At 40.5% G+C, this 25,459-nt stretch overlaps 1 protein-coding gene across 6 annotated transcripts in view; it reads right to left on the bottom strand.

Annotated features, from left to right (window-relative positions):
• Positions 1-11,101, bottom strand: part of LOC131255629 (agmatine deiminase) — a 41,327-nt gene extending 30,226 nt beyond the window's left edge. For 2 of the 6 annotated variants that reach the window (XR_009176211.1, XR_009176212.1), the window contains exons 1-6: positions 10,898-11,101; positions 6,105-6,218; positions 5,504-5,593; positions 5,300-5,390; positions 3,522-3,577; positions 2,951-3,029 (exon numbers count right to left, since the gene is read on the bottom strand). Coding sequence is in view for 2 of the 6 variants with exons in the window: in XM_058256390.1 (XP_058112373.1) it covers positions 2,951-3,029; positions 3,522-3,577; positions 5,300-5,390; positions 5,504-5,593; positions 6,105-6,218; positions 10,898-11,089 (622 nt within the window). In the remaining 4 variants the exon portion in view is untranslated. The remainder of the gene's footprint in view (positions 1-2,950; positions 3,030-3,521; positions 3,578-5,299; positions 5,391-5,503; positions 5,594-6,104; positions 6,219-10,897) is intronic. The other 4 variants (XR_009176209.1, XM_058256390.1, XR_009176210.1 and 1 more) reach the window with 3 other exon arrangements.
• Between the last annotated feature and the right edge of the window lie 14,358 nt (positions 11,102-25,459).

Raw genomic sequence — 25,459 nt, 5'->3', positions numbered from 1 at the left:
AGGCCTTTCACCATATCGGAAGCCCATGCTATCACATTGAAAGACTTTCCTTTTTGCAGCCCATCCAATCAACCAAGACTTGCACCTCATCATCGGAAGAAGCCACCCCAACCATGGCATTCTTCTTGACGTTAAACCAAAGATCTGGCATGGCTTCAAAACATCTGAGAATGCCTTTTACGATCTTCACTTGATTCATGGAAGCAGCGAACATTATAATTATCATCCCTAAATTGAAGATGAGAAATTTCCAAAACCCAATGAACCAACATTGAAGCCTCTAATGAGGTCAAGATTGGAGGCCCTCTCCAATAACATGCCTAAGGTTTTGGCTACAGTAGAGAAAAGGAAAGAAGAAAGGGGATATCGCTGCCAAATACCCTTAAGGGTTGGAAAAGAAACCATAAGGAGAACCATTGACTAAGATTAAAAACAATGCCTCCCCTCTTTCATTACCAATGGAAGCTTGTCGCAAGTTGCACCATAGTGTGGTGCATAATGAAGATGGACAAAAGAAGGAACCATAAATCTTTTGTGTGCTCAAGTTTCATTGAACAAGCAATATCACTAGGTCAATATTTTGTTTTTCCTTTCAAATACATTAAGGGCCTGTTTGGATTCATTGAAATCATTTTTTTTTTCTGAAAGATAAATTGAGAAGACATTATTTCCATGAGAATGGCATTTCTGTTGTTTTTTTTTCTTCTTCTTCTTTTTAAATTTCATGGAAACACCATTTCCATTCCTCTCATTTCCTGAAGAAAAAAAAAATGCCCTTTTTCATTTCCTGACCTAGACTAAGGAAATGTCATTTCCAAGAAATTGAGGGAAATGACCCCATTTTTTTATGAAGCACCCCATATGGTAGTCACATGTGCCATTGCCCATCCTCTAAGTGCCTGCATGGGAAACCATCTATCTTTAAGCACCCCACATGTACCAATGTGCCACATGTACCAATGTGCCACATATAACAATGTGCCACATGTGCAGCATGGACCACCATCCATCTTAGAGCACCATAGTCCATGGATATGCCATGTGCCACATGTACGACATGCGCCATCCACCATCTTTTAGTGAGCTACATTTCAATGTGCCACACAACCCAATGTACCACATGCAACATGTGCTACCGTTATCTTCAAACACCCTACATGCGCCACATGCTATTGAGCCACATGGTTGCCGTCCATCTTCAAGCACTTTAGATGTGCAGCGTGTACAGTGTGCCAGTGTGCGACAATTGCAACATGTGCCACCAACCACCTTCAAGTGCCCCACATATGCAAACATCCATTTAAGTACCCCTAATGTGCCAATGTGCCACAATCCATCGTAAAGCACCATATGCGTGCCAATGTGCCACATGTGCAACATGAACAACCACCCATCTTCAATTGTGTCAACATGCCCCAATGTGCCACATGTGCCACCCTCATCTTCAACCACCCCACGTGTGCAAATGTACCACGTGCTATTATGTCACATGTGTCATATGTGCAGCCATCCATCTTTAAGCACTCCACATGTGCCACACATGTCAATATGCCTCATGTGCCCCCATCCATCTTCAAGCATCCCACACATGCCAACATGTCACGTGTGACAATGTGAAACGCGCCACAATCCATCTTCAATACATGTGTCAACTTCCATCTTAGAGAAAACTTTTCATGAAAAATTCCTTTTTTTCCAAATAACATATTTGGAAATGAAGAAAAAAAAAATTGTTGAAAAGCAATCGAGGTAAATAGCTTTTCCTGTCTCACTATTTCTCAAAGTGGCATTTCCCAAGAAAAACCACCTTCCTCTATTTATTTATTTTTCCACGAATCCAAGCAGGCCCTAAAGCATGAAATAAACCTCAAATACAATGTAGCTTGAGGTATAAACCTCAAATACCCTTTTAATACATTGCCTTGAAATACAAAATCTTATTAGTAACAGTGGCAATGATAAGGGCTTCCATGCCAAATAAAATCACCATGTGTGCAGCAAAGAAAATAAGAAAGTCCTATGTTCAAGTTCAAGGGAGAAGGGTATGATTTTGAGAGTATGTTTGGCTAGATAACAAAGCTTCAAAGATCACATTCGCTCATCTTTACAGAGTGGCTTCCCAAGAAATTATGTTGATCAAGGCCTGCTATGACCTCATATGAAGAAAAGTCGTGTGGAGTTTAAAATCCACAGGAACCTAAAAGATGGGGAGATGAAAGAATTCCTAAATCCTTTAGGCAAGCTGTAACAACTGTTTTATGCACAGGTAGAGACGATTTAAGAATCTGGAAATGGGCTCAAAACACAGGCCCTCATTTAAGGTGTTATCTGAAGCTACATCAATGTTTTAAAATCTGTTCATAATAATGACAGATATCTTAAGAAGCTGGTGAAAGCCCTGTTCATAATAAGGGTACAAGGTCGTGGGCTATTGTTAAGTATGCAATCCTTTTGGAACTTTGGGAAGAAAAAAAAACAGCTGATATTTTCAAGTAAAAATTCCTGCCCAAATGGAGTTATCAAAAAATTCGAAGGCTGCTAAGTTAAGGTTGTTAGCTGTTCTTGGGGAAGAAAGCGGTGGAGCTTGCAGAAATTGGCAATTGGTGTTGCACGAGGAGGACCAGAATACGAGGGAAAATTGAACATCATCTTCTTCTCATGCAGGATCTTGGAAGCTGGGGTTTGCAGGCCATTGCGTGGCCCAACAAGGCACATCAGCCTGAAGCCATGGAGACTGCCGTTCACTTGCGATGAGTACAGAGGCATTGTCAAGACAAAAGTTTGCATTTTTAGCTCGATCATGTTTGTTGATTGATCCCTATTGGTCCACGGATCTTCTAGCTCATCATTATGTATTGAACCTTCATTCCCATCCTATAATGTATCATCTTTTCCTTTTATAATAGATATCATTATACATTAAAAATAAAAAGATGAGTAGTAACTTTACCTTCTCCATCTACATGTATGCTTCCACCTTCAAGGATGATACAATTTTTAAACCTAGGAAGTCTCTCGATATCTATAATCTAAAAAAATAAAAAGGCCAATGCAGAAGGAAATGTTAGCTTCACTACAAAAAAGAAGGAAGACAAAGGCTACTAGACAAGTCCTTCATAGAAGTTCTTTGAAAAGCCATCCCCAAGGATGTAAGGCAAACATGTGCAGAGATTAGGACTGTTGATCTGAAGGGCCACCACGTCGATGGTATTGGCCAAAAATAGTAGTAATTGGACAAATCCAATCATCCAAGCATTGCAAGTTTGACCCATTGAATTTGAACCATTGCTCATTTATTGAGTTACCATCCCTTTTCAAGCCACTGATCACCATGGTTTTGGGGACATCCACGTGGTGGTGCACCAAATCAATGGTCTTGATCACCATATACAAATGTGAAGTGTATAATAGAGATGATTTGGTGCAGATGTCACAGGACTCTATGAACCACTAGCACAATAGCCTTGCTCATGAAGAAGTCAAACTATATTAAGAATATAAAATTGAACCATAAAGTAGACCTTCTGGGCAACAAGATCATCAAGACTCCAGTCCTTGTAGCAACCTTCCTTTACTCCTGAATTTCCAAAGAAACCGACATAAATTTTTTGTTTCTCTTGATCATGCAAAACATGCAAATGTACAATAATTTACCAAATTAAATGTTATAGGAGGAATGCAAATTGCACATCATTTATCAGACGCCTTAGTAAACACATTCCAATGGGGACTTGTGGCAGATGTGTACAAGATTGAGACTGCTCGTCCACTGGGGCCCTCCATGAAGTGGCCATGGTCCATAAATAAGGTGAATCTGATAATCTTAATCAATCAGTTTTAGGAAACAACTTCACAACACCCTTTTGGACCCTGTTTTATTGAACAGTAAGATTCCCCCGGTTTTCCAACCATGGCCAGTTCATGATGGGGCCTGCCAGATAAGCTGGCCTACTAACCCATCACAAGAAGAAGACAAAAAAGAAGAAGAGCTTACATGCTCAAAAGTGATTAAATCAGAAATTTAAAAATGAAATGAAACAAGTTTCTTGGTACAAACACAACCAAATGAGTTTTTGGTAAGAATAAGAATAAGAATAAAAAGAGGAAAAGAAGCTAATGCAGGGGCATTTTCACACTGGCCTCGAGTGGGGTAGCCTGTGGGATGTGGGGACACACTCAAGGTGGGCGGCCCATGTGAGGCGGGTGGCTCGTGTGAGGTTGGTGGCTCATGTAAGGCGGTACCCATGTGATTTGGGGCCCATGAGGGGGGTTTGGCCAAGGTCCTAACCCATGCAATGTGGGGCCTGGGCTATGAGATAAAGGGATTGATTCGCCATGCTCTAACAGTTCGAGCTTTTAAAGCAAATGGTTAATTCTCCTGCATCAAAGTGGTATTAGAGCGGCAGGTCTTTTGTTCGAGACTCCTCATAGGGGGTGATTAATTGTCCTGCATAGAAGCCTTCATACTCCATAAAGTATTTCGTAGAAGATGGAGCTGAGATCGATTAGTAGAAACAAGTGAAGAAGAAGAAAAAGAAGAAGCCATCCTACTTATTGAGTATTTCTTATTGCAGATCATGGAGCTCGGATCAATCAGTAGAATGTACTGTCTTAATGAAATGAGGTAGCTGAGCAATATGCAGATGTTTGATAGTTTTTATGTAGACCAAAGTCCTAGACCATAATTAATACATGCAACAACTACAAATCACTTGGAAAGAGTGGAGCCCAGCAACTAGAAAGTGGAGATGATACATGATATATAGGCATGAAAGGCAGATCATATGTATTTGAAATATGAATTTCTATTTTCAGAAGCCCTAAAGCCAGTCACTTCATATAATACAAAAGCATGGGCACTGAAGTAGATATGATACATAATGTACAAACGCCCATGCACTTTGAAGCATGTGTGCATACATGAAGATGCACGTGGATGGAAGAAGCGTGTTTATATGTAGAGGAATGCTATTATGACAAGCATGTTCATGAATTTCAATGAAAAGCATACTAAAATGTACATATTGTACACATGGATCAGGACCATCAGCGGATAAAAATAATCGTGCCACATCCAATGGGAAACACTCACAACAATTGCATTCTCAGTGTTGTCCGATCACAATAACTTTTGGCTTGTAGCCAATCCATGCAGTGGGGGCCACATCACAACACCATAATAGCATCTCTACACTAGTATGCATCCACATACAGATAAGACACATGAATAGATAGATGGACAGATGGACGGATGGATGCAGAAAAGTAACATAAGACTTCCATAATCCAAAGCCCATACCACCCCAGCTATTAAAATTCCAATCAATTCCAGCAACCTTATGTTCTGGATAGCCTGAAAGTGATGCTGCCTTTTTGTCCCCTACAACGAACTACATAAAACAAAATAAAATAAAAAATTTAAACATCAAACAAGATTATTCACTGATATTAAGAGAATCACAACTCGCAAGAGTAGCTTAAACCAGGGGGTGGGGAAGCTTACAGTGGGTCCAGTGTCACGAAACCAGGAATCATTCAAACTCATCTCCACCACCCTGACATGTTTTGGCAGCTGAGAGCGTGCATTCTTCCACTAGAGCATGTATGCGAATAGATAGCAAGTAAATCAAAGTAAAAAAAAACCAATCATACTTATTGCATTAAAAAATTTGCATCGTTCCTTCCAATTAAAACCTAAGGACCTGTTTGGATTGGTGGAACCAAAAAGTAAACACGGATAAGAAAACGTTTTCCGCAGATCTGACTTTTTCTACCAATTGAAGTAAAAAAGTTAACCTATGGAAAACTGTTTTCCTCAAAAAAAGGGTGTTTCCTTTTCCTCTGAAAAAAAGAAGAAAAAAAAAAAAAGATAATCCCCATTTCCACACTTTTTGCGAGACAGAATTCACTTTGGACCACTGACATTCCACATTTCTCTGGTAATCACAGAAACTAAAACAAACGATTTTTTAGGATTCATTTTCAAGGATTTATTTATCCATGGTTTTCCTCAAATGGGGTGATTTCCTTTCCAAACCCACTTCTTGGATTCTGTTAAAGAGTTAATGCAAAAAGAAGCACGAATTACTTTATATTCCACTGACCTGGGCAGCACTGGCGCACACGCTTACAGACTCAAACTTCGAAATTGCAGATGCTACTTTAGCAAATACATGTTGTGCAGGCACTGCATTATCTCGCCAGTTATCTCGGCGTTCCTGTGTTTCAAATGAATCTCGACAATAAATATCCGACCAATATAAAAAGAAGCTTGAATATTTAAAGGGGAAAAAAAAAAAAAGGACTCCACAACATGGGAATGCAAAGAAAATCTCTTAGGGGCTCGGGCCTGTTTGGATTTAGGAAAAGTTGTGTCGTGACTAGCAATCCATGGCATGTTGTCATGACTCAGGGCTAGTTAGTTGGTCATGGACATGCTACTGCTGACTGGTTGTTACATCCCTTGTTTGTCAAACACCTTGAAACATGGACTGGATAGATTGTGACACGTGGGGAACTTAAACAAATGGATGATGGCACATTTACACTAATGCATGTGCCGCATTTTTAAAAGTGCTTGACAATTGATGGTGGCACCCATGCACATTTGGGATCATTTAACTTGGAGGATCACAGAAGCAACACATTGGAAGTTGGAACATGTCATGTATATGCATGGATCCTCATGTGGACTGAAACCACAAAGTTTCATTGACAACTATTTCCGGACTTCCAGCCCTCCACTAGAAACACCCAATCCATGGTCTAACAATCAAATATCCAGGAATACTTGTCCAAAAGTGCATCAGTTCCTGTGCACAAGGGAGTTGACAAACAGTGGACATGTATGGCTGTCCACGACTACTAGCCAGGACACAACTTTGTCCGAATCCAAACAGCAATGCAGGGCCAACCCCACATATGGTTGTCCACGACTACTAGCCAGGACACCACTCTGCCCAAATCCAAACAGCAATGCAGTGCAAACCCCACAACACTCATAATGGACTAGCCTATGAATTGAATTTACAATTGTTTCATCTACGACTTGTAATGCATGAATTTTGCATTTCGGACTTGGAATGTCATTATGAAATTAAAATGGTGCGACATCTACTTTGATCATTTCTGCTATATGGGAATGGATTGTTGCAAGGCAGTTCCATGGACCATTCAGATGCACCCTGTTAGAAAATAAAGTTAAGAGAAAGGACCCCGTATCCTTTGAAAAATATAAGAGAAACATAGATAGAAAAACACCTGTAGTTAAAACCAGAACCTAATCTACTTAAACTATATTAACTGCAGAAGGAGAAACATTCTTTTCTTGTTCCATAGGGAAAATGAAGGATATTTGAATTCAAATCATGGATGGTAGAAAATATAGAATAATCGAACCATTAAACTATCTCAAAGATTAAAAGATTGACAACAACGAGAGACCACTTCACTAGCATTCCTATAAACACTACAAAACACTACCCATGACTTCTATAGGTGATCTAGTTTATGATACACAAAATGCAAGCTTCCTAGGGCCTAGATCCATGGAAAAACGCCCATTTAATGGCATTGCACAAGTTGCCTTAAACCACCAAATTCACGGAAAAAATAGGTCATACGCATATGGTTTGATAACACATGGCATTCGAATACTCGAACATCATACCTAGAGCATATGAAGGCATAAAGATGCATAAAGAAAGAAATTCAAGAGCAACCCATCATCAAAAACCATGTCCTTCAATACAAAAAGGAATTCCCGTCACTCAAAATCATACTTGGAAGCATATCAAGGCATAAAAGTCTCAAAGGAAAATTAAAGTTCAAGATAGACCAAACACCGAAAAAGATGTCTTTCAATAGAACATGCCATTCAAATACCCAAATGGCAATAACCAAAACATATCAGGGCATAGAAATTTCAAAAGGAACTGAAAATTCAAGAAAGACCCGTCATCAGAAAACGTGTCTTTTGATTTGAACAGGGCATTCCCATCACTCAAAAGTCATGCTTTAAAAAGTTCAAGATAGACCGCACACCCAAAAAAATGTCTTTCAATAGAAAATGCCATTCAAAAACCCAAAGGTCAATAAACAAAACATATCAAGGCATAGAAACTTCAAAAGAAACTGAAAATTCGAGAAAGACCCGTCGTCAGAAAATGCATCTTTTGATTTGAATGAGGCATTCCCATCACTCAAAACTCATGCTTAAAACATATCAAGACAAAATATTAAAATTTCAAAAATGAAATTTCATCAAAAGACTCATCATCAGAAACTGTCTTTTGATATAAACATGGGATTCAAATATTCAAGCACCATACTCATAGTATGCGAAGGCATTAAAAAGAAGTTTTAAAAAATGAGAATTGAAGAACAACCCGTCATTCGAAAATTGTTATTTGGAAAGAAGAAGGGATTCCCATCACTCAAACATCAAACTTGAAGCATATCATGCCACAGAAGTTCACGGATATTTGAATTTGAGGGGGGGGGGCGGCGGGGGGCGGGGGGAGGGGTTGCGCTCCTCCTTCAATTCTGAGATTTTTAGATTCGTAGAACTTCTAGGATATCTGTAGACTGGAAAGATTCTTTAGATCATGATAGATCCCAGTTACATGATAGGGGCTCCCACACACTACATATAGCAGCCTGCATAGGCAAGTCTCATGCATCTGTAACAGTAAGACCAAGCCCACCTTGAGCTTAAAATATGTCTTTTTCTTACATAAAATTGCATTCAATTCATATATAAATATCCATAATCAAAGCATGTGAAGGCATAAGCAATCCAAAAGGAAGTGAAATTTTGAGAAAGATCCATCACAGGAAAGAATGTCTTTCAATAGAACATAGCATTCCCATCACTCAAACACAGTACAGGGAGCATATCAAGTCATGAAATCTTCAATAGAAGGTGAAATTCCAAGAAAGACCCATTATAACAAAACATGTCTTTTGATAGAAAATGGCATTTAAATGCTGTGGCATCCAATAATCAAAGCATATCAAGGCATAGAAATTCCAGAAAATTTTAAAAGAAAAAATTCAAGAAAGACCATGCATTATGAGATCTTCTATGAGGTCGACATTATGAGATCTTCCCATGAGGCTCACAACCATGATATGTCTTGGACATCCACACCGTGCATTTGGTGGGTCCCTTTTGGTTTATGGGAATGTCTCAAAAATCAGCCATATCCGAAACTCAGTTGGGCCACCCAATCTGAAATCACATCTAAAACCACTTGGGGCCACCTGAGTCTTCAAACCACATCTCAATGGAACACACAATGTATGGCCTGAAATTTAGTGTGACCCCTCATTCAAGTGGAGCACACACAATGGATGGTTGGATGCCTGAACCGCATTTCAGCGGACCCTACAAACAATCAAGCAGGTTTCAATGGGTGGGCATCCACTCTCAACTGTGTCTATGGCGTGGCCCACCTAAGCCATGGATTGGCCTGATTTTTAGGCCCATGGCTCACCATGGAAGGGTGCATCTAATGCAAGGTGTGAATGTACAAGACACATTACAGTGGTGTGGAGCCCACAAAACTCGACCTTATGGGAAGCTCCCATGAGGTCAAGCTCATAGAACCTTTTTTCCCACACACACACACACATGGTATTCTATAACAGTAATGGTGGCCATGACCATTACCTCTACGATATGGGCTGTAACGGCCATTACAGTCTCCTTTCTTACTTTATATATATATATATATATATATATATATATATATATATATATAATAAAAAAAAAACACCTGTATCTGCCCTGTAATGGGCCATTACCAGAGGCATAATGGGCCATTATCAGAGGCATAATGGGCTGTTGCAAGAGCTGTAACAGCCATTACGGATCATTTTTAACATAACAGCCATTGCGACCCTATAACATGTGACGGTTGCCACCATTACCTTTATGTAAGGGCCATTACAGCACATCATGTGTGTCTATATATAGAGAGAGAGAGTGATGCTCAGCTGCACACCTTCTCACGTGTTCGTGATGCGGCACCCCATGACCCATATATATATATATGGGAAATGGTTCTATGCAGTCGACCTCATGAGAACTTCCCATGAGGTTGATATGTGTGGGCCCACCGTGATGCGTGTAGAACATTTACCCCATCAATCAGATGCAACATTCCATGGTGGGCCACGGGCTTAAAAATCAAGTCAATCAATGACTTGTGTGGGCCACACCACATACAAAAGTCGAGAGGGGTTACCCTCCCATTAAAACATTCATAATCATTTGTTGAGCCCACCGAGATGTGGTTCACAAATCCAGCCCATCCATTCTGTGTGTCCCACTTCGAGGAGGGGTCAGACCAAGTTTCAGATGCATCCAAATTTTAGGTAGTCCCCACCAAGTGCTTCTATATGTTTTAGGCATGTCTTCACATGATTTTAGATGGTATGGCCCACCTGAGTTCCTTATACGGCTGATTTTTGGAATATCCCATAATTTAAAGGGGACCCATCAAACGCACGGTGTTGATGTTCACACGCATCACGGTGGGGCCCACACATCTCAACCTCATAGGAAGTTCCCATGAGATCGACTTCCTAGTACCATATATATATCCAAATGAAAAGGAATCCAAAAACATATATATATATATATATATATATATATATATATATATATATATATATATATATCCAAATGAAAAGGAATCCAGTAGTGTTGGAATCCAAATATATATATATATATATATATATATATATATAAAGGAATCCAAAATGAAAAGGAATCCAAATATATATATATATATATATATATATATATATATATATATCCAAATGAAAATGAATCCAAAAACAAAGAACATGTAGAGAGAGAAGGAGAAGAAGAAGAAGAAGAGAGACTTACAGGCCAACCCATCCAGCAGTGTGAATGGGGTTCCCACTCTGCAGGCATGTGGTAGCCGAGGTGGGCGGGCTTCCCTTCCATCTCTCTCTCTCGCTCTCTCTCTCTCTCTCTTTGCCAAGAAAAAAACCGTTTTCTTTCGCCGGCTCGACTGAAATTAAGCAAATCCCCAAATACAAGTGGCCCACACCACATCAACGGTATGGACGGAAACAACCTGGAACCTTCCTCGGCCCACCGAGATGTTTATATGCCATCCGATCCAACCCCTTCATAAAGTGATTCTCACCTAATACGATTAAAATATTTTACGAAACACACGAAGGTTTCAATGGTAACCGTTCAATCCTTACTGTTTCCTGTGGTATGGCCCACTTGCGTTTTGGATCTATCTAAGTTTTCGGCTAACATCCAAACATGCGCTGACAAAACTGATGGACGGAATGGATGGCTCACCGACATCGTGGTGGGCTCCACAGCTTTGGGTCAAAACTAAAGGAGTTACATTAAATATCCACACCATCCGTCAGTTTTGGCGGCGCATTTCATTGCACGATATTAAATATTTAGATCAAGCTGATATTTGTGTTTTCTCTCGGTCTGACCTTGACCACGGGTTGGATGGCAAATAAACATTGCGGTAGACCCTTGGAAGTTTTCAACGGTGGACGTTCAATCACCACGGTTTCTTGTGGTATGGTCCACCTTCGACATGTATCTGCTTTATTTTTGGTACCATGTAATTAAAATGAGCTGGCAAAACGGATGGATGGCATGGATATAAAACGCATACACCGAGGTGGGCCACACGGTCAGGCCGCGCCCACCTAGCTGTATCCGGTGTCGCACCGATTCGCGTTCGCTTGCAGGACCCGGAAACGGATTGGCTAGTCCCCCTGGGGTGGTGGTCAGTGCTCCGTGGGCTCCACCATTATATATGTGTTTCATTCATTCTGTTAATCCATTTTTACGGATCATTTTAGGGATTGATTTTAAAAATGAGAGGAATATAAATATCAGGTTGACTACACCAAAGGAAAACAATATTGATTGGATATCCACCATTAAAATCTTCGTAAGGCTCACTGTACTGTTTATTTGACATCTAATCTGTTGATTAGGTTATACAGGCCTAGATGATGGGAAAAAACAAAAATCAGCTTGACTCAAAACTTTTATAGCCCCAAAAGATTTTTAACAGTCAACGCTCATTCAACACTTTTTCCTATAATGTGGTCCAATTTAGATTGGGATATACCTCATTTTTGGCATTATATCATAAAATGATCTGGAAAAATAGATGAACGGCATGGATGAAACAAATACAACATGGTAGGGCCCACAGATCACCGGCCACCAGCCATTGGCGGGTGGCAGGGGAGTAGCCACTGGCGAGTGGTTGGTGATCTATGGCCCCAACATGGTATATGTGTTTCATCCATGCCATTCATCTATTTTTCTATATCATTTTAACGTATGAGACTAAAAATGGGGTATGTCCCAATGTCAAGTAGACCACATTACATTCAACAGTGTTGAATGAACATCAATTATTAAAAACTTTTTAAGGTTCATAAAAGTTTTGGATCAAGCTGATCTTTTTTTTTTTTCACTTGCATTTAGGCTAGTATGACCTAATCAACAGATTGGATGTCTAATAAACAGTAAAGTTGGACCTTAGGAGTATTTTAACGGTGGATATGATGCTCGCCGACATAGGAGGCGGACTGCGTGCAGACAAAGCCAGTTGCCAACTTGCCATGTCGCTACTTAGACGGTGCTCTGTGGCCCCACAATGATATATGTTTTTAAACCTATCCGTCCATCAATCTTGTATTATAATATTATAGGGCATGTGCAAAAATTTATACAGATCCAAATCTTAGGTGGACCGCACCATAGGAAAACAGTGATGACTGAGCGACCACCGTTAAAAAATTCTTAGCTTCCAGTGAAATGTCTATTTTCCATCTAACCTCACGGACCTGGATCGAGGGGGAAGCGGATTAGCTGGTGTACCTCACACCAGCTGTATAACAGTTGTAGGTACGATGTCGGTCGAAGACGATCAGTGACGCTCCACGAGCTCGAGTTCTACTAACAGTTCAAAAGGAGATCAAAGTTACATGGCCCCACAGTAATGTATTTATTATATCTACCTCGTTCATCTATTTTTAGAGATCATTTTAGATCATTATTCAAAAAATGAATTCATATCCAAAGATTATTTGGACCACACTACAAATGGTAACAGAGATAATGATTTTCACCGTTAAACAATTCATAGGGCCATCATGACATTTATTTTCCATCAAAACTGTTCATAGGATTTGTATTAAGAGGCGAAACAAATTTCATATTGGTACAAAACTTATGTAACCTCAAAAAAGAGTTTTAATGATAGACGTTCAATCTCCCACTACTTTTTGCAATGTGGTCCACTTAATAGTTAGATCTACCTTATTTCTAGTCTCAAGCTTTAAGACAAGCTAGCCAAATAAATTTACAGCTTAGATAAAACACATACCTTGTGATCAGACTCATAGAACTGGCTTACTTCTACGCGGTACACTAGCCAATCCGCTTTGGTTACTACCAAATGGAGCACACCTAAAACCATTAAACATTTTTTTGGGTAATGAAAGTTTTGGATAAATATAAAATTTATTTTTCCTCTTCATTAAGGTATTTTTGCCCCAATGAATATATTGGATGGAAAATAAACGTTATGATGGCCGTATAAATTTTTTAACGGTGAAAATCATTATCTCCTCTGTTATTTGTGGTGTGGTCCATATAATCCTTGGGTATAATTCGTTTTTTGTACAGTGCTTTAAAATGATCTCTAAAATTAGATGAACGGTGTAGATATAATAAATACATCAGTAGGGGCATGTAACTTTGATCTCCTTTGAACCGTTCGTACAACTCGGAGCTGAGGAGCGTCAGTGCTTGTCTTCGTACGTGTGTACACCGGCCAATCTTCCGTTACTGACAGTGTCAGTATTCAATCCGCGTCCATCGAAATAGACCCGCGGAATCCTCGGACATGAAATCCAGGACCAACCCATGGGAGCCGATTAGGTGATGCCGCGGCCTCACTAACACGGTGCATCCCTGACCGTGGGGCCCACTTAGATATATGTATTCTATATCCACGTCATTCATCCTATTTATATTTATCAGATTATTTTATAATATGGTCCCAAATATAAAGTAGATTAACTCTCAGGTGGACCACGTAATAGGAAATAGTGGTGATTGATAATTAAAAACATCTTATAACCCACAAAGGTTTTGGATCAAGTTGATATTTGATTTTTCCCTTATTTATGATTACGTGACCTTATCAACAGATCAGATGGCAAATAATCATTACCAAAACATTAAGATGAGCTTTATGGAGTTTTAATGGTGGAATTTTAATCTATAATTTTTTCTATGGTATGGTTCACCTGAGATTTGGATCTGTTTCATTTTTCGTTTTACAGACTAAAATGACATGAAAAAACCGATGGACGGCGTTGATATGCAATACTTACATCAAGTTAGGCCCACATTCAGCGCTGCACCGTGATAGGTGTGGCCGGGGCGGCACCGAAAACGCTCCCCCAGCACATGCGACAAGGATTTTTTCCTGCGCAAGGATGCTGGGTGGGGCCCACAGAAATGTTTTTGGGAAATCCACACCGTCCATACGTTTTATGAGATCCATTTAGGATGTGAAACGAAAAATGAGGTGTATCCAACGCTCACGTCGGTCATACAAAAGGAAACAGTGGTCATTCAGTGAGCACCATTGAAGCATTTTTATGGCCATCAAAGTTTTGTATCAGGCTATTCTTTTGGCTCTTTCACTTCATCCCATTGGGAATGACCTTTTAAACAGTTTGGATAGCATATAAACATCAAGGCGGAGCCCAGGAAAGTTTCAACGGTAGAAATTTCTCTCCACAATATTCCCTCTCGTGTGACCTACTTAGTGTTGTATCCATCTAATTTTTTATAAAATGTACTAAGACAAGTTCAAAAAATGGATGGACGGAATGGATTTCTCACGTACATTTCAGTGGGCCCCACCCAGCATCCGCGCTCAGGAATTTCATGCGAAAGGCTTTTGCAGGAAATCCGCTTCCCAGCACATGGCTGTCGTACACCTGCAATCGAATAAGTGGCCCCCACGCGCTGCTCCGTTTCCTCCGGAAAGTCTGCCAGCCGATGGCTTTCGCACACCGTTACCTAATGCGTGGGCACCACTGCTTGGGGAAGTCTGCAGCCCGTGGCGGTTGTACCTGTACACCTGCTGACCATTATGAGTGGGCCCACTGCTTTAGAAAAGTCGGCAGTGTGATCGCACGCGGATTGGCTACTAAAGTGACGTCACCAAGTTACGTGGGTCCCACCATGATGTATTTATTGTATCCACACCGTTCATCCACTTGGAGATATTATTTTAGGGCATTATCTAAAGAATCAGGCAGATGCAAAGTTATGTAGATCCCGCCAAAGAAAATAGTGGAGAGAGTGACACTTTAATACTTTCCTAAGGTTCACCGTGATGTTTATTTGAGATCCAACGTGTTCATAACTTAAAACAGGCATTAAATATGAGAAAAAGCAAATATAAGCTTAATAAAAAATTGTAATGGCTTTAAAAGTTTTGAATGGTGGCATCACTTTCTCCATTTTTTTTTTTTGGTGGGTTTCACTAGAGCTTTCGATGTGGCTCATTCTTTGGATCTTTCACTAAAGTGGCCTCAACAAATGGATGAACGGTATGACTACAAAACATACGTCTTGGTGGGACCCACATAAACCTGTCAGTAGCTAATCCGATTGCTTTGTGGTCGAAGGACGCGGATTGGGTGACACACCGCCGTCCCTAGCTACTCATGGATAGGGACCCTGAGGGGTCACTGTGATATATTGATTTTATCCATACCGTCCATCCATTTTTTTTAATATCTATTTAGGGTATAAACCAAAAAAAAAAAAAAAGCCATGGATAAGGATCAAGTGGACCACACAGTAGGAATTAAATATCTACCGTTGATAACTTTTTGGGGGCATTAAAGTTTTGGATAACCTGATATTTGTGTTTTACCTTCTTCCGGGTCTATCTTACCTTATTTAGCAGGTTGGATGGCAATTAACTATCACGGTGGGATTTTAGCGGCTGATTCCTTTGGTGGGGTCCACTTGAGCATTTTGTATACGCGTCATTTGTGGGCTTGTACGGTGAAATGACAGAGAATAAGATGGACCATAGGATAAAAGCCATGCAGTACAGTTGCTTCTTAAAGCCCCTGTCCATTCATAGACAGAGACAAGCACGATTCCATTCGTCCTTTTTGTGAACTTATTTTAGAGAGAAATTTGGGATTGTGGACCCCACCCTTTATCTAGCTGGTTTTATGAAACAATACTAACTTTGGTTCGCAACTTAGGCCTGCCCGTACTGACAGTGAATTTTGAGGACGAAAATACCCATTCTTTCACGTAAACGGACTGGGTACCCCCTGACCACCCGCCAATGGCGGATGGACGGTGGTCTGTGGGCCCTCCATGATGTCTGCTTTTCATCCATGCGGTCCATATATTTTTCCACGTTATTTTATGATATGAGACGAAAAATGAGGTGTATCCAAATCTCAAGTGTCCACATTACACGAAACAGTTTTGAATGAGCGTCAACCATTAGAAACCTTTAGGGGGCCCACTGTGATGTTCGTGAGAAATCCTCCCGATTAAAGTTCATTCATAGGGTCACAAAGACCTGGATGAAGAGGAAAAATAAATTTCATAATGATCCAAAACTTCTGTAACCCCTAAAAGGGTTTCAATGGTAGACGTTCAATTCCCCACTACCTTTTACAGTGTGGTCCACTTGATGGTTAGATCTAATTTATTTTTCCTCTCAAGCCATAATATGAGCTCACCAAATAGATGGACGGTTTAGATATAACACAGACCTCATTATGAAACTCGCTACTGAAGTGACGTCACCAAGTTACGTGGGTCCCACCATGATGTAGGTATTATATCCACACCGTTCATCCATCAGGAGATATCATTTCAGGGCATTAGGTATCATTTTAGGGCATTATCCAAAGAATAAGGCAGATGCAAAGCTATATAGATCCCACCAAAGAAATTAGTGGAGAGAGTGACACCTTGAAACCTTCCTAAGGTTCAACGTGATGTTTATTTGAGATCCAACCTGTTCATAACTTAAAACAGACATTAAATACGGGAAAAAACAAATATCAGCTTGATAAAAAACTTTTGTGGCTCTTATAAGTTTTTAATGGTGGGCGTCACTCTCTCCACTGTTTTCTTTGATGGGTTTCACCAGAGCCTTGGATCTAACTCATTCTCAGGATCTTTCACTAAAATGGTCTCTCCAAATAGATGGACGGTATGGATACAAAACATACATCATAGTGGGACCCACATAACTTGACGACGTCACTTCATTAAGAAGTCTCGCTACTCAACCTGTCAGTAGCCGAACGACGCGGATTGGGTGACACACGGCGGTCCCTAGCTACTCATGGACAGGGCCTCTGAGGGGCCACCGTGATGTATTGATTTTATCCACACTGTCCATACATTTTTATCGTATCGATTTAGGGTATAAGCCAAAAAAAGAGCCACGGATAAGGATCAAGTGGACCACACAGTTGGGATTAAATATCTACCGTTGATAACTTTTTGGGGGCCACTGAAGCTTTGGATCAACCTGATATTTGTGTTTTACCTTCATCCGGGTCTATTTTACCTTATTTAGCAGGTTGGATGGTAATTAACTATCACGGTGGGATTTTAACCGCTGATTCCTGTGGTGGGGTCCACTTGAGCACTTTGTATACGCATCATTTTCGGGCTTCTACAGGGAAGTGACAGAGAAATAGATGGATCATGTGAGGAAAGCCATGCAGTACAGTCGCTTTTTAGAGGCCCTGTACATTCATTGGACAAGCACGATCCCATCCACGTCAGGAAAGGTCATTAACGTAGAGCCCACCCTTAATGCATTGGTTGCATATCCAGTCCATTCATCTTTTTTGTAAACTTATTTTAGACCATGGGCGTAAAAAATAAAGTAGATCCATAACTCGTATACCACGACATGGAACAGGGGTGAAAGACCATTAAGAACTCACCATGAGGATGAAAGTTTTGGATCAAGCTATTATTGGTGTTTTCTCTGTCTGGTCTGATGGGAAATAAACATTATGGTACCCTTAGGTCAGGCATTTAATAAAAGTTGTTCGATGCAATGTAGTCTTTTGATGCAGAAACTTGGTTCACCCTTTTATCAAACCATTGAACTTTTATGCAAATGCGCCCATGAAGAAGACAAAGGAAACCTTAGCTACAGCAATAGACCCTTAGATGCCAAAGTTAGGTTAGGTATTTGGGTCTAATAGCATAGATGGGTTTTTTGGGATAGATTTTTCGTACAATTCATTGTTAACGGTCCCCTATTTATAGTGTAAAGGGATCATTATTGGAGTTAGAAAGCGTTCTCTGTCACAGGTGCAATCTTAGTGCAATCTCTGCGCATGTTTTTCAACCGTTATGCGGGTTTTGCAAAGGTGACAAGTGTCTAAGTGGTTGATCCTAAAATCATGTGAGGGATGGTCGAGGCCGAGCTGGACTGAGCCCTTAATCGATCGAGCTGACCTCCATGGTCGACTCAAGGTGGACTTCTGCACTGACCGCCGCTGGTCGACTGACTAATTCCTTGGTTTGTCCGCGCTTGGGGCATAGGGAGCAGGCTCATCTCATCGGCGAGATTTGTCGTTATGAATGACCATCCCATTGATCTCGTCGAATTGATTGGTCTTCTAGTCATTTGTCGAGGCCGAGCTGAGCCGAGTTCTCGACCAGTTGAGCTGATTGTACAAATTTGAGCATTCCTAAGGGATCAGAAGAGCAATTACACAACTTGATCGGAAGAGAGACAAGCATCCAATTTGATCCAAATATCAAGTTGAAAAGAAAATTGGTGGAAGAACAGTTACACAACTTGAGTATGCTAGTGATATAGGCAATATTATGTAAGTTATACAATGCACAATACTAGATATGGCATACTTCGAGTAAACTAAACAGGTTCACTAATAATCCCAATGTAGAACATTGAAAGGTTATTTATGAGATTTTTAGTTACTTTAAATAAACCAAAAAAACTAGAGTTATTATACTCATAATTTCTAGTAGTATTGGAAAGATATACCAATGCAAGTTACATATCGAGTCTAAAGGATAATAAGTCCACAATAATGTGGGCAATCTCTTTGATAGGTGCAACTATCTATTGGGGTTCTAAGAAACAAATATGCATAACGCACTTGATGTTGGAATCTAAATTTATGCCTCTAACTATAACAGGCAAATAGACAGAGTGGTTAAGAGACCTTCTACTAGAAATCTCAATTTGTGCGAAGCATATTCTAGCTGTTTCACTCCATTGTGATAGTGGAGCTACTATGACAAAAGCCTACAATTGGCACATATAATGAAAAGTCTAGTCACGTAAGTATGAGATATGATTATGTAAGACAGTTGATTCAAGATGCATTCATTATGATCTCATATGTAAAGTAAAGTAATAACATGGTTGATCGTTTCACTAAACCTGTTAAAGGTGGTAGGGACACCATTGGATGGATGTGATTAAAACTCTTCACTCAAAGTTCCACTAGTGATGGAAACCCAACACAACATTAGAAAATTTCTAAGTCCAGGTTCAATGGGTAAAAATAAGTCATTGATAAGTGAAAAGTTTAGGCACTAAAAACAATAGATAACCTCATATAAGATGAATAGTACTAACCATTATAGATAGAGTGTTGAGTATTAAAACTCTTAATAAAATCCAGTCTAAAGACAAGTGTTTTAATAGTAATGGGAAAAATGAAAAGATTTCACTTATGTGTACGTAGAAGTAGTGTTGTTACTTGAGAGAGTTAGAGTTTCTATCGGGATCATTCATGAAACAAGATTAGAGTTTCTCTTGAGATCATTCATGAAACAAGATAAAGCACATGGGCATTAAATATGCTAAGCGAGTAATATAAGGGAACTCATAACACAAATATGATTATGTGTATAATGTCTTCGATTCTGTCATTAAGGAATAACTGGTTCAAAGTTGCAGCTACCATGTATTTTGATAAAACTTTGAAATACTTACACTAATGGAGGATTCAAATTGAAATATATATTTTATTATGCATAAGAGCTATATTTAATTTTTGGCGGATATTTTGATTATTTAATGTTACCAAGTGAGGGATTTGTAACACCCCAACCCTCCAGTACTCAGGTATTGGATGTCCTTAGGTGACACCAATTTTTTTTATTAAAATATACAATCGTGTGTGCTCTTGTGCGTGTAAACTCGTAGGCTTAGAAGCTATAGGTCGAAACTTAACCCAGGAGCATGTGACTCAATTGCAGTCCGTGAGGGGGCAAAACAAACAATATAATTGCTGGGGGCCTTGCACAAAACCTTAGGATCTAGCCTCCCGAAATAAATCATGATTATAGAATAATAATGCAATGAAATAAATCAAAGCATAAATCACACAAAATAAGAGATTTTTACGTGGAAAACCCTCAAAGAGGTAAAAACCACGGGACCTCGTCCAGATTAACAATCCACTGTGAAGTAGAATGTTACAACCTTCTTCACTCACGCAGGAGTGGATAAACAATAAGATAATAAAAGAAAAACAGAGATATCTCACCGATTACGAGGACGTGGACGCGCTGAGATATAGTAGATCACCTCTACGAGCATAATTTCCCTTCCACGAGCTTCCTCTCTCACTTTCTCTCTCTCTCACACCTTTGATAGCCTTAAACCCTTTGGCAAACCCTTGCAAAGCTTTAGAAAACCCTCTTGCATTACCTCTTGCATACCCTAGAAAATCCTAGGGACCTCCTATTTATAGTTTACGAAACTCTCTTTCACACCCTTGCGAAAGCCGCCTCAAAATTCTAAATCTTACACAAAATCGGAGTCAAATCTGCGTAACCACAACTGGTCGTGCAGGCTGCAGGACTGGTCAAGCACTGTTCACTCGACTGGTCGAGCTGACCCTCGATTGGTCAAGCACTGTTCACAGAGCTCACTGAACTTTAAGTCGAGTGACCCAGGACCAGTCGAACACTGTTCACTCGACCAGTCGAGCAGGCTGCAGGACTGGTCAAGTAGCGTGGGGATTCCACTGTTTGTGGCATCCTAACCGCACCTCATATCCTCTGACCTAAGGAGGAAAACCCCATCAAATCTCTCCCTTTCTGACTCAGGAGGAATTCACCTTATTCAAGCCAGTCAGGTCTATACAAACCTCAAACTTGCCCTTAAGTGAAGCCTTGGTCATCATGTCTGACCTATTATCGTCCGTGTGGACCTTCTCAAGCTGTAACACCTTCTATTCTAAAGTATTCCTGATCCAGTGATATCGAATCTCTATGTGCTTCGACTTGGAGTGCTGACTTGGATTCTTGCTCAAGTGTATAGCACTTTGACTATCACAATAGACCACGTGTTGCTCCTGCTTCAGGCTAAGTTCCTGTAGGAACCTCTTCATTCAAAGCATCTCTTTACATGCCTCTATGACTGCAATGTACTCGGCCCCTTTCGTCGACAATAATACGACCTTTTGTAGCTTGCTATACCAGGAAACCGCTCCCCCTGCAAACGTGAACATGAACCTCGATATAGACTTCCTGGAGTTTGTGTCATCTGTCATATCTGCATCTGTGTAGCCCTATAACACAGGTTTATCGTAACCATAGCATAGGTTCAACCTGGATGTACCTCTTAGATACTGCAGTATCCACTTCACCATTCCCCAATGTTCTTTACCAGGATTGGAAAGATATCGGCCGACAACACCAACCGCATATGCTATGTCTGGGCATGTACACACCATAACATACATCAAACTCCTACAGCTGACTCGTAGGGTATCTTCTGCATCCTTCCACCTCTGCTTTCGTCTTAGGACACTGTCTGTCGCTCAATTTGAAGTGATCATCTAGTGGAGTATTGTCCAGCTTCGCTGCATTTATATTAAACCGCTCTAGGACTTTCTCAATATACCGCTCTTATGACTGTCAAAGCTTCCTACTGCTTCTGTCACGGGTTATCTCCACTCATAAGATCTGTTTAGCCGGGCCCAAGTCTTTCATCACAAACGACTTGACCAACTCTTGTTTCAGCCTATCGATCTTCTTGATGTGTTTTTCCATGATGAGCATGTCATCAATGTATAACAGTAGAACTAAGAAATCACCATCTGAGAACTTGCGCGTGAACACATGGTGGTCCGACTCCGTTCTGTCATACCTATACTTTAACATAAACGAGTTGAACTTCTTCTACCATTGCCGTGGAGATTGTTTCAACCTATACAAGCTCTTCCTCAGCCTACACATCATATGCTCTTTGCCCTTGACTTCGAATCCCTCTGGTTGGTGCATGTAGATCTCTTCTTTCAGGTCACCATGGAGAAAGACAGTTTTAACATCTAACTATTTTATCTCCAGATACATGCTAGCCGCCAACCCAAGCAATACCCGTATGAATGTCATCTTCACTACTGGTGAGAATATCTCCTCGAAGTCTATGCATTTCCTCTAACCAAACATTTTCACCACTAGTCTGGCCTTGAACCTTGTATGTGAATTTTTCTGCTCAACATTCTTTCTGAACACCCACTTATTGCTCAAAGCTTTCTTGCCCTTAGGCAATTTCACCTTATCATAGGTGTGATTCTTATGCAAGGATTCCACCTCCATTTACATAACTTTTAACCACTCCTCCTTGTGCTTGTCGGATAGGGCCTCAGAATAATCTCCTGGCTCTCCTCCATTAGTCAGCATAATATACTCATGCGACGAGTACCTCTTGGACGGTTGTTTGTCCCTAGATGACCTCTTCACCTATGGCTCAACAGGTGGATCAAGTGGGGGCTGCTCCCCTGGTCCATCTTCTGAATGAACTCCTTCATCCTCTGCACCTTGCTATACTCCCCCGTTATCAGGCACCACAGGAGGAATAATCGGATCCATGTCCTCTAGCTCACCTGAACTAGGCTGGTTCTTCTCTGGCTTACCAATGTCTTTTATACACTGATCTTCAAAGAAAACCACATCTCTGCTTCTGACGAGCTTCTTCCCGGTCAGATCCCACAATCTGTAACCGAACTTGTCATCACTGTACCCCAAGAACACACACTGTCTGATCTTTATATCGAGCTTGGACCTCTCGTCCTTTAGTATGTGAACAGATGCCCTACATCCAAACACCCTGAGATGACTGTACGATGGATTCTGTTCAGTTCACACCTTCTCAGGTACTTCTCCATTCAACGGGGCTGATGGAGACCTGTTTATCAAATACACCACCGTGTGCATTGCTTCTCCCCAGAGCATCTTGGACAATTTCGCATGGGATAATATGCATCTGATTATCTTTACAATGGTGCGATTCATTCGCTCAGCCACACCATTATGTTGGGGGGTCTTGGGAACCGCCTGTTCATGCCGTATACCCAGGGACTTACAATACTCATGAAAGTCGTTAATGTATTCACCACCATTCTCAGTGCAGATGCACTTCAATGATCTATCTATCTCTCTCTCGACCATAGCATGAAACAATTTAAACACACCAAAGACCTCATCCTTGGATTTCAAAGTATAAATCCAAACCCTCCAGATGCATCATTTATAAAAGTGACAAAATACAATGTAACACCCAAGGTTTTTGTCCTCATAGGACTACAAACATCAGGATAAACCAAATCTAATGCATGCACTTTATTAACAAGAGAAACAGTTTTAATAAATGAAACTCTATGTTGTTTCCCTGATAAACAATCAATACAGGTTTTGAGAGGTGTATCTGTCACGTTTGGAAGTAGCTACTTCCTCACTAGTAGCTGAAGTCCTTTTTCACTCATGTGGCTTAGACGCCTGTGCCACATGTCAATAGTTGAATCTTCTGCTGTATTCAACCCACCCTTGCACACACTGATACTTACCTTGTAAAGGGTGCAACACTTCTTTCCTCTGGCTGCGATCAACGAACCCTTGATGAACTTCCAGCACCCACAAGCAAACCAATTTTCATAGCCATCATCATCCAACATTCTCGTCAACATCAAGTTGAGGCGAATGTTTGAGATATGCCTCACATCCCTGAGAACCAATGTGCATCCCACATCGGTCTTCACATAAATATCACCGACCCCTACGATCTTCGATACATCAGAATTTTCCATCTTCACGGTCCCATGTCACCTAACTTGTAGCTTGTGAAGAAGTCCTTGCGTGGAGTCGCATGAAAAGAAGCTCCCAAGTCAATCACCTAGTTGGTGTCCTGACTCGTAGCCATGAGACAAACATCATGATCTACTGAAAGAATAACTACAACGTCGCCATCTGAAGCGACCATAGTGGAATCTAATTCATCTTTCTTCTCCTTTCCTTTTCATTTCTTGTCGTTCTTCTTACCACGACATTCATGCTTGTAGTGGCCATTCTTGCCACAATTCCAGCATTCAACATCCTTCATGGTACTCAACTTGCCTCTTAATTTATCTCGAGCCTCCCGCCCTTCCTGTTCTTTCCTCTCCCCCATTCCTGTGTCACAAGGGTTTCTTGTTGAGTAGACCCCTAAGACTTCCTCCTTGTCTCCTCATTGAAGAGATAATTAGTTACCTGTTCCATGGATATCTTTACGTCTGGCATGGACTTACTTAGAGACACCACCAATGTCTCTTAAGTGTTAGGCAACAAATTAAGCAATAGCAAAGCTTGCAATTCATCATCCAGGACCATCTTTATAGCGGAGAGCTGATTCACTATATTGCTGACCTCATTCATGTGCTCGGCCACAGAACCACCATCTTTGAACTTGAGATTCACAAGTCGCCTTATCAGAAAAATCTTATTACCAGCTATCTTCCTCTCATACAGCCCTTCCAAATTTCAGCCATAGGCTAGCGGTTGAGGTCTCCGTAGACACATGATGAAATACGAAATCATCCAACCATTGTCTAATAAACCCTACCGCCTTCCGGTCCATCTTCTTCCAATCATCATCAGACATATCCTTGGATTTTACTGATATGCCTAAAATTGGAGAATATAAGTCCTTGCAATAAAGCAAGTCTTCCATCTTGGCATTCCATATGGTCCAGTTAGAACCATTGATACTGATTATCCTTGATGAACCACCTTCCATAATTCAAAACTGATCTTACCCGTTCAATGAACTTAGCTTTGATACCACTTTGTTGGGAGTCTTGCACAAAAGCTTAGGATCTAGCCTCCTGAAACAAACCAGAATTATGGAATAATAATGCAATGAAATAAATCAAAGCATAAACCACACAACACAAGAGATTTTTACGTGAAAAACCATCAAAGAGATAAAAACCACGGGACCTTATCCAGATCAGCAATCCACTATGAAGTAGAACGTTACAATCTTCTTCACTCACGCAGGAGTGAATAAACAATAAGAAAATAAAA

This window comes from Magnolia sinica, chromosome 9 (assembly GCF_029962835.1).
Source record: "Magnolia sinica isolate HGM2019 chromosome 9, MsV1, whole genome shotgun sequence".
NCBI classification, from domain to species: Eukaryota; Viridiplantae; Streptophyta; class Magnoliopsida; order Magnoliales; family Magnoliaceae; genus Magnolia; species Magnolia sinica.
Note: the sequence above shows the minus strand (reverse complement) of the source record. Positions and strands in the feature narration are given on the sequence as shown.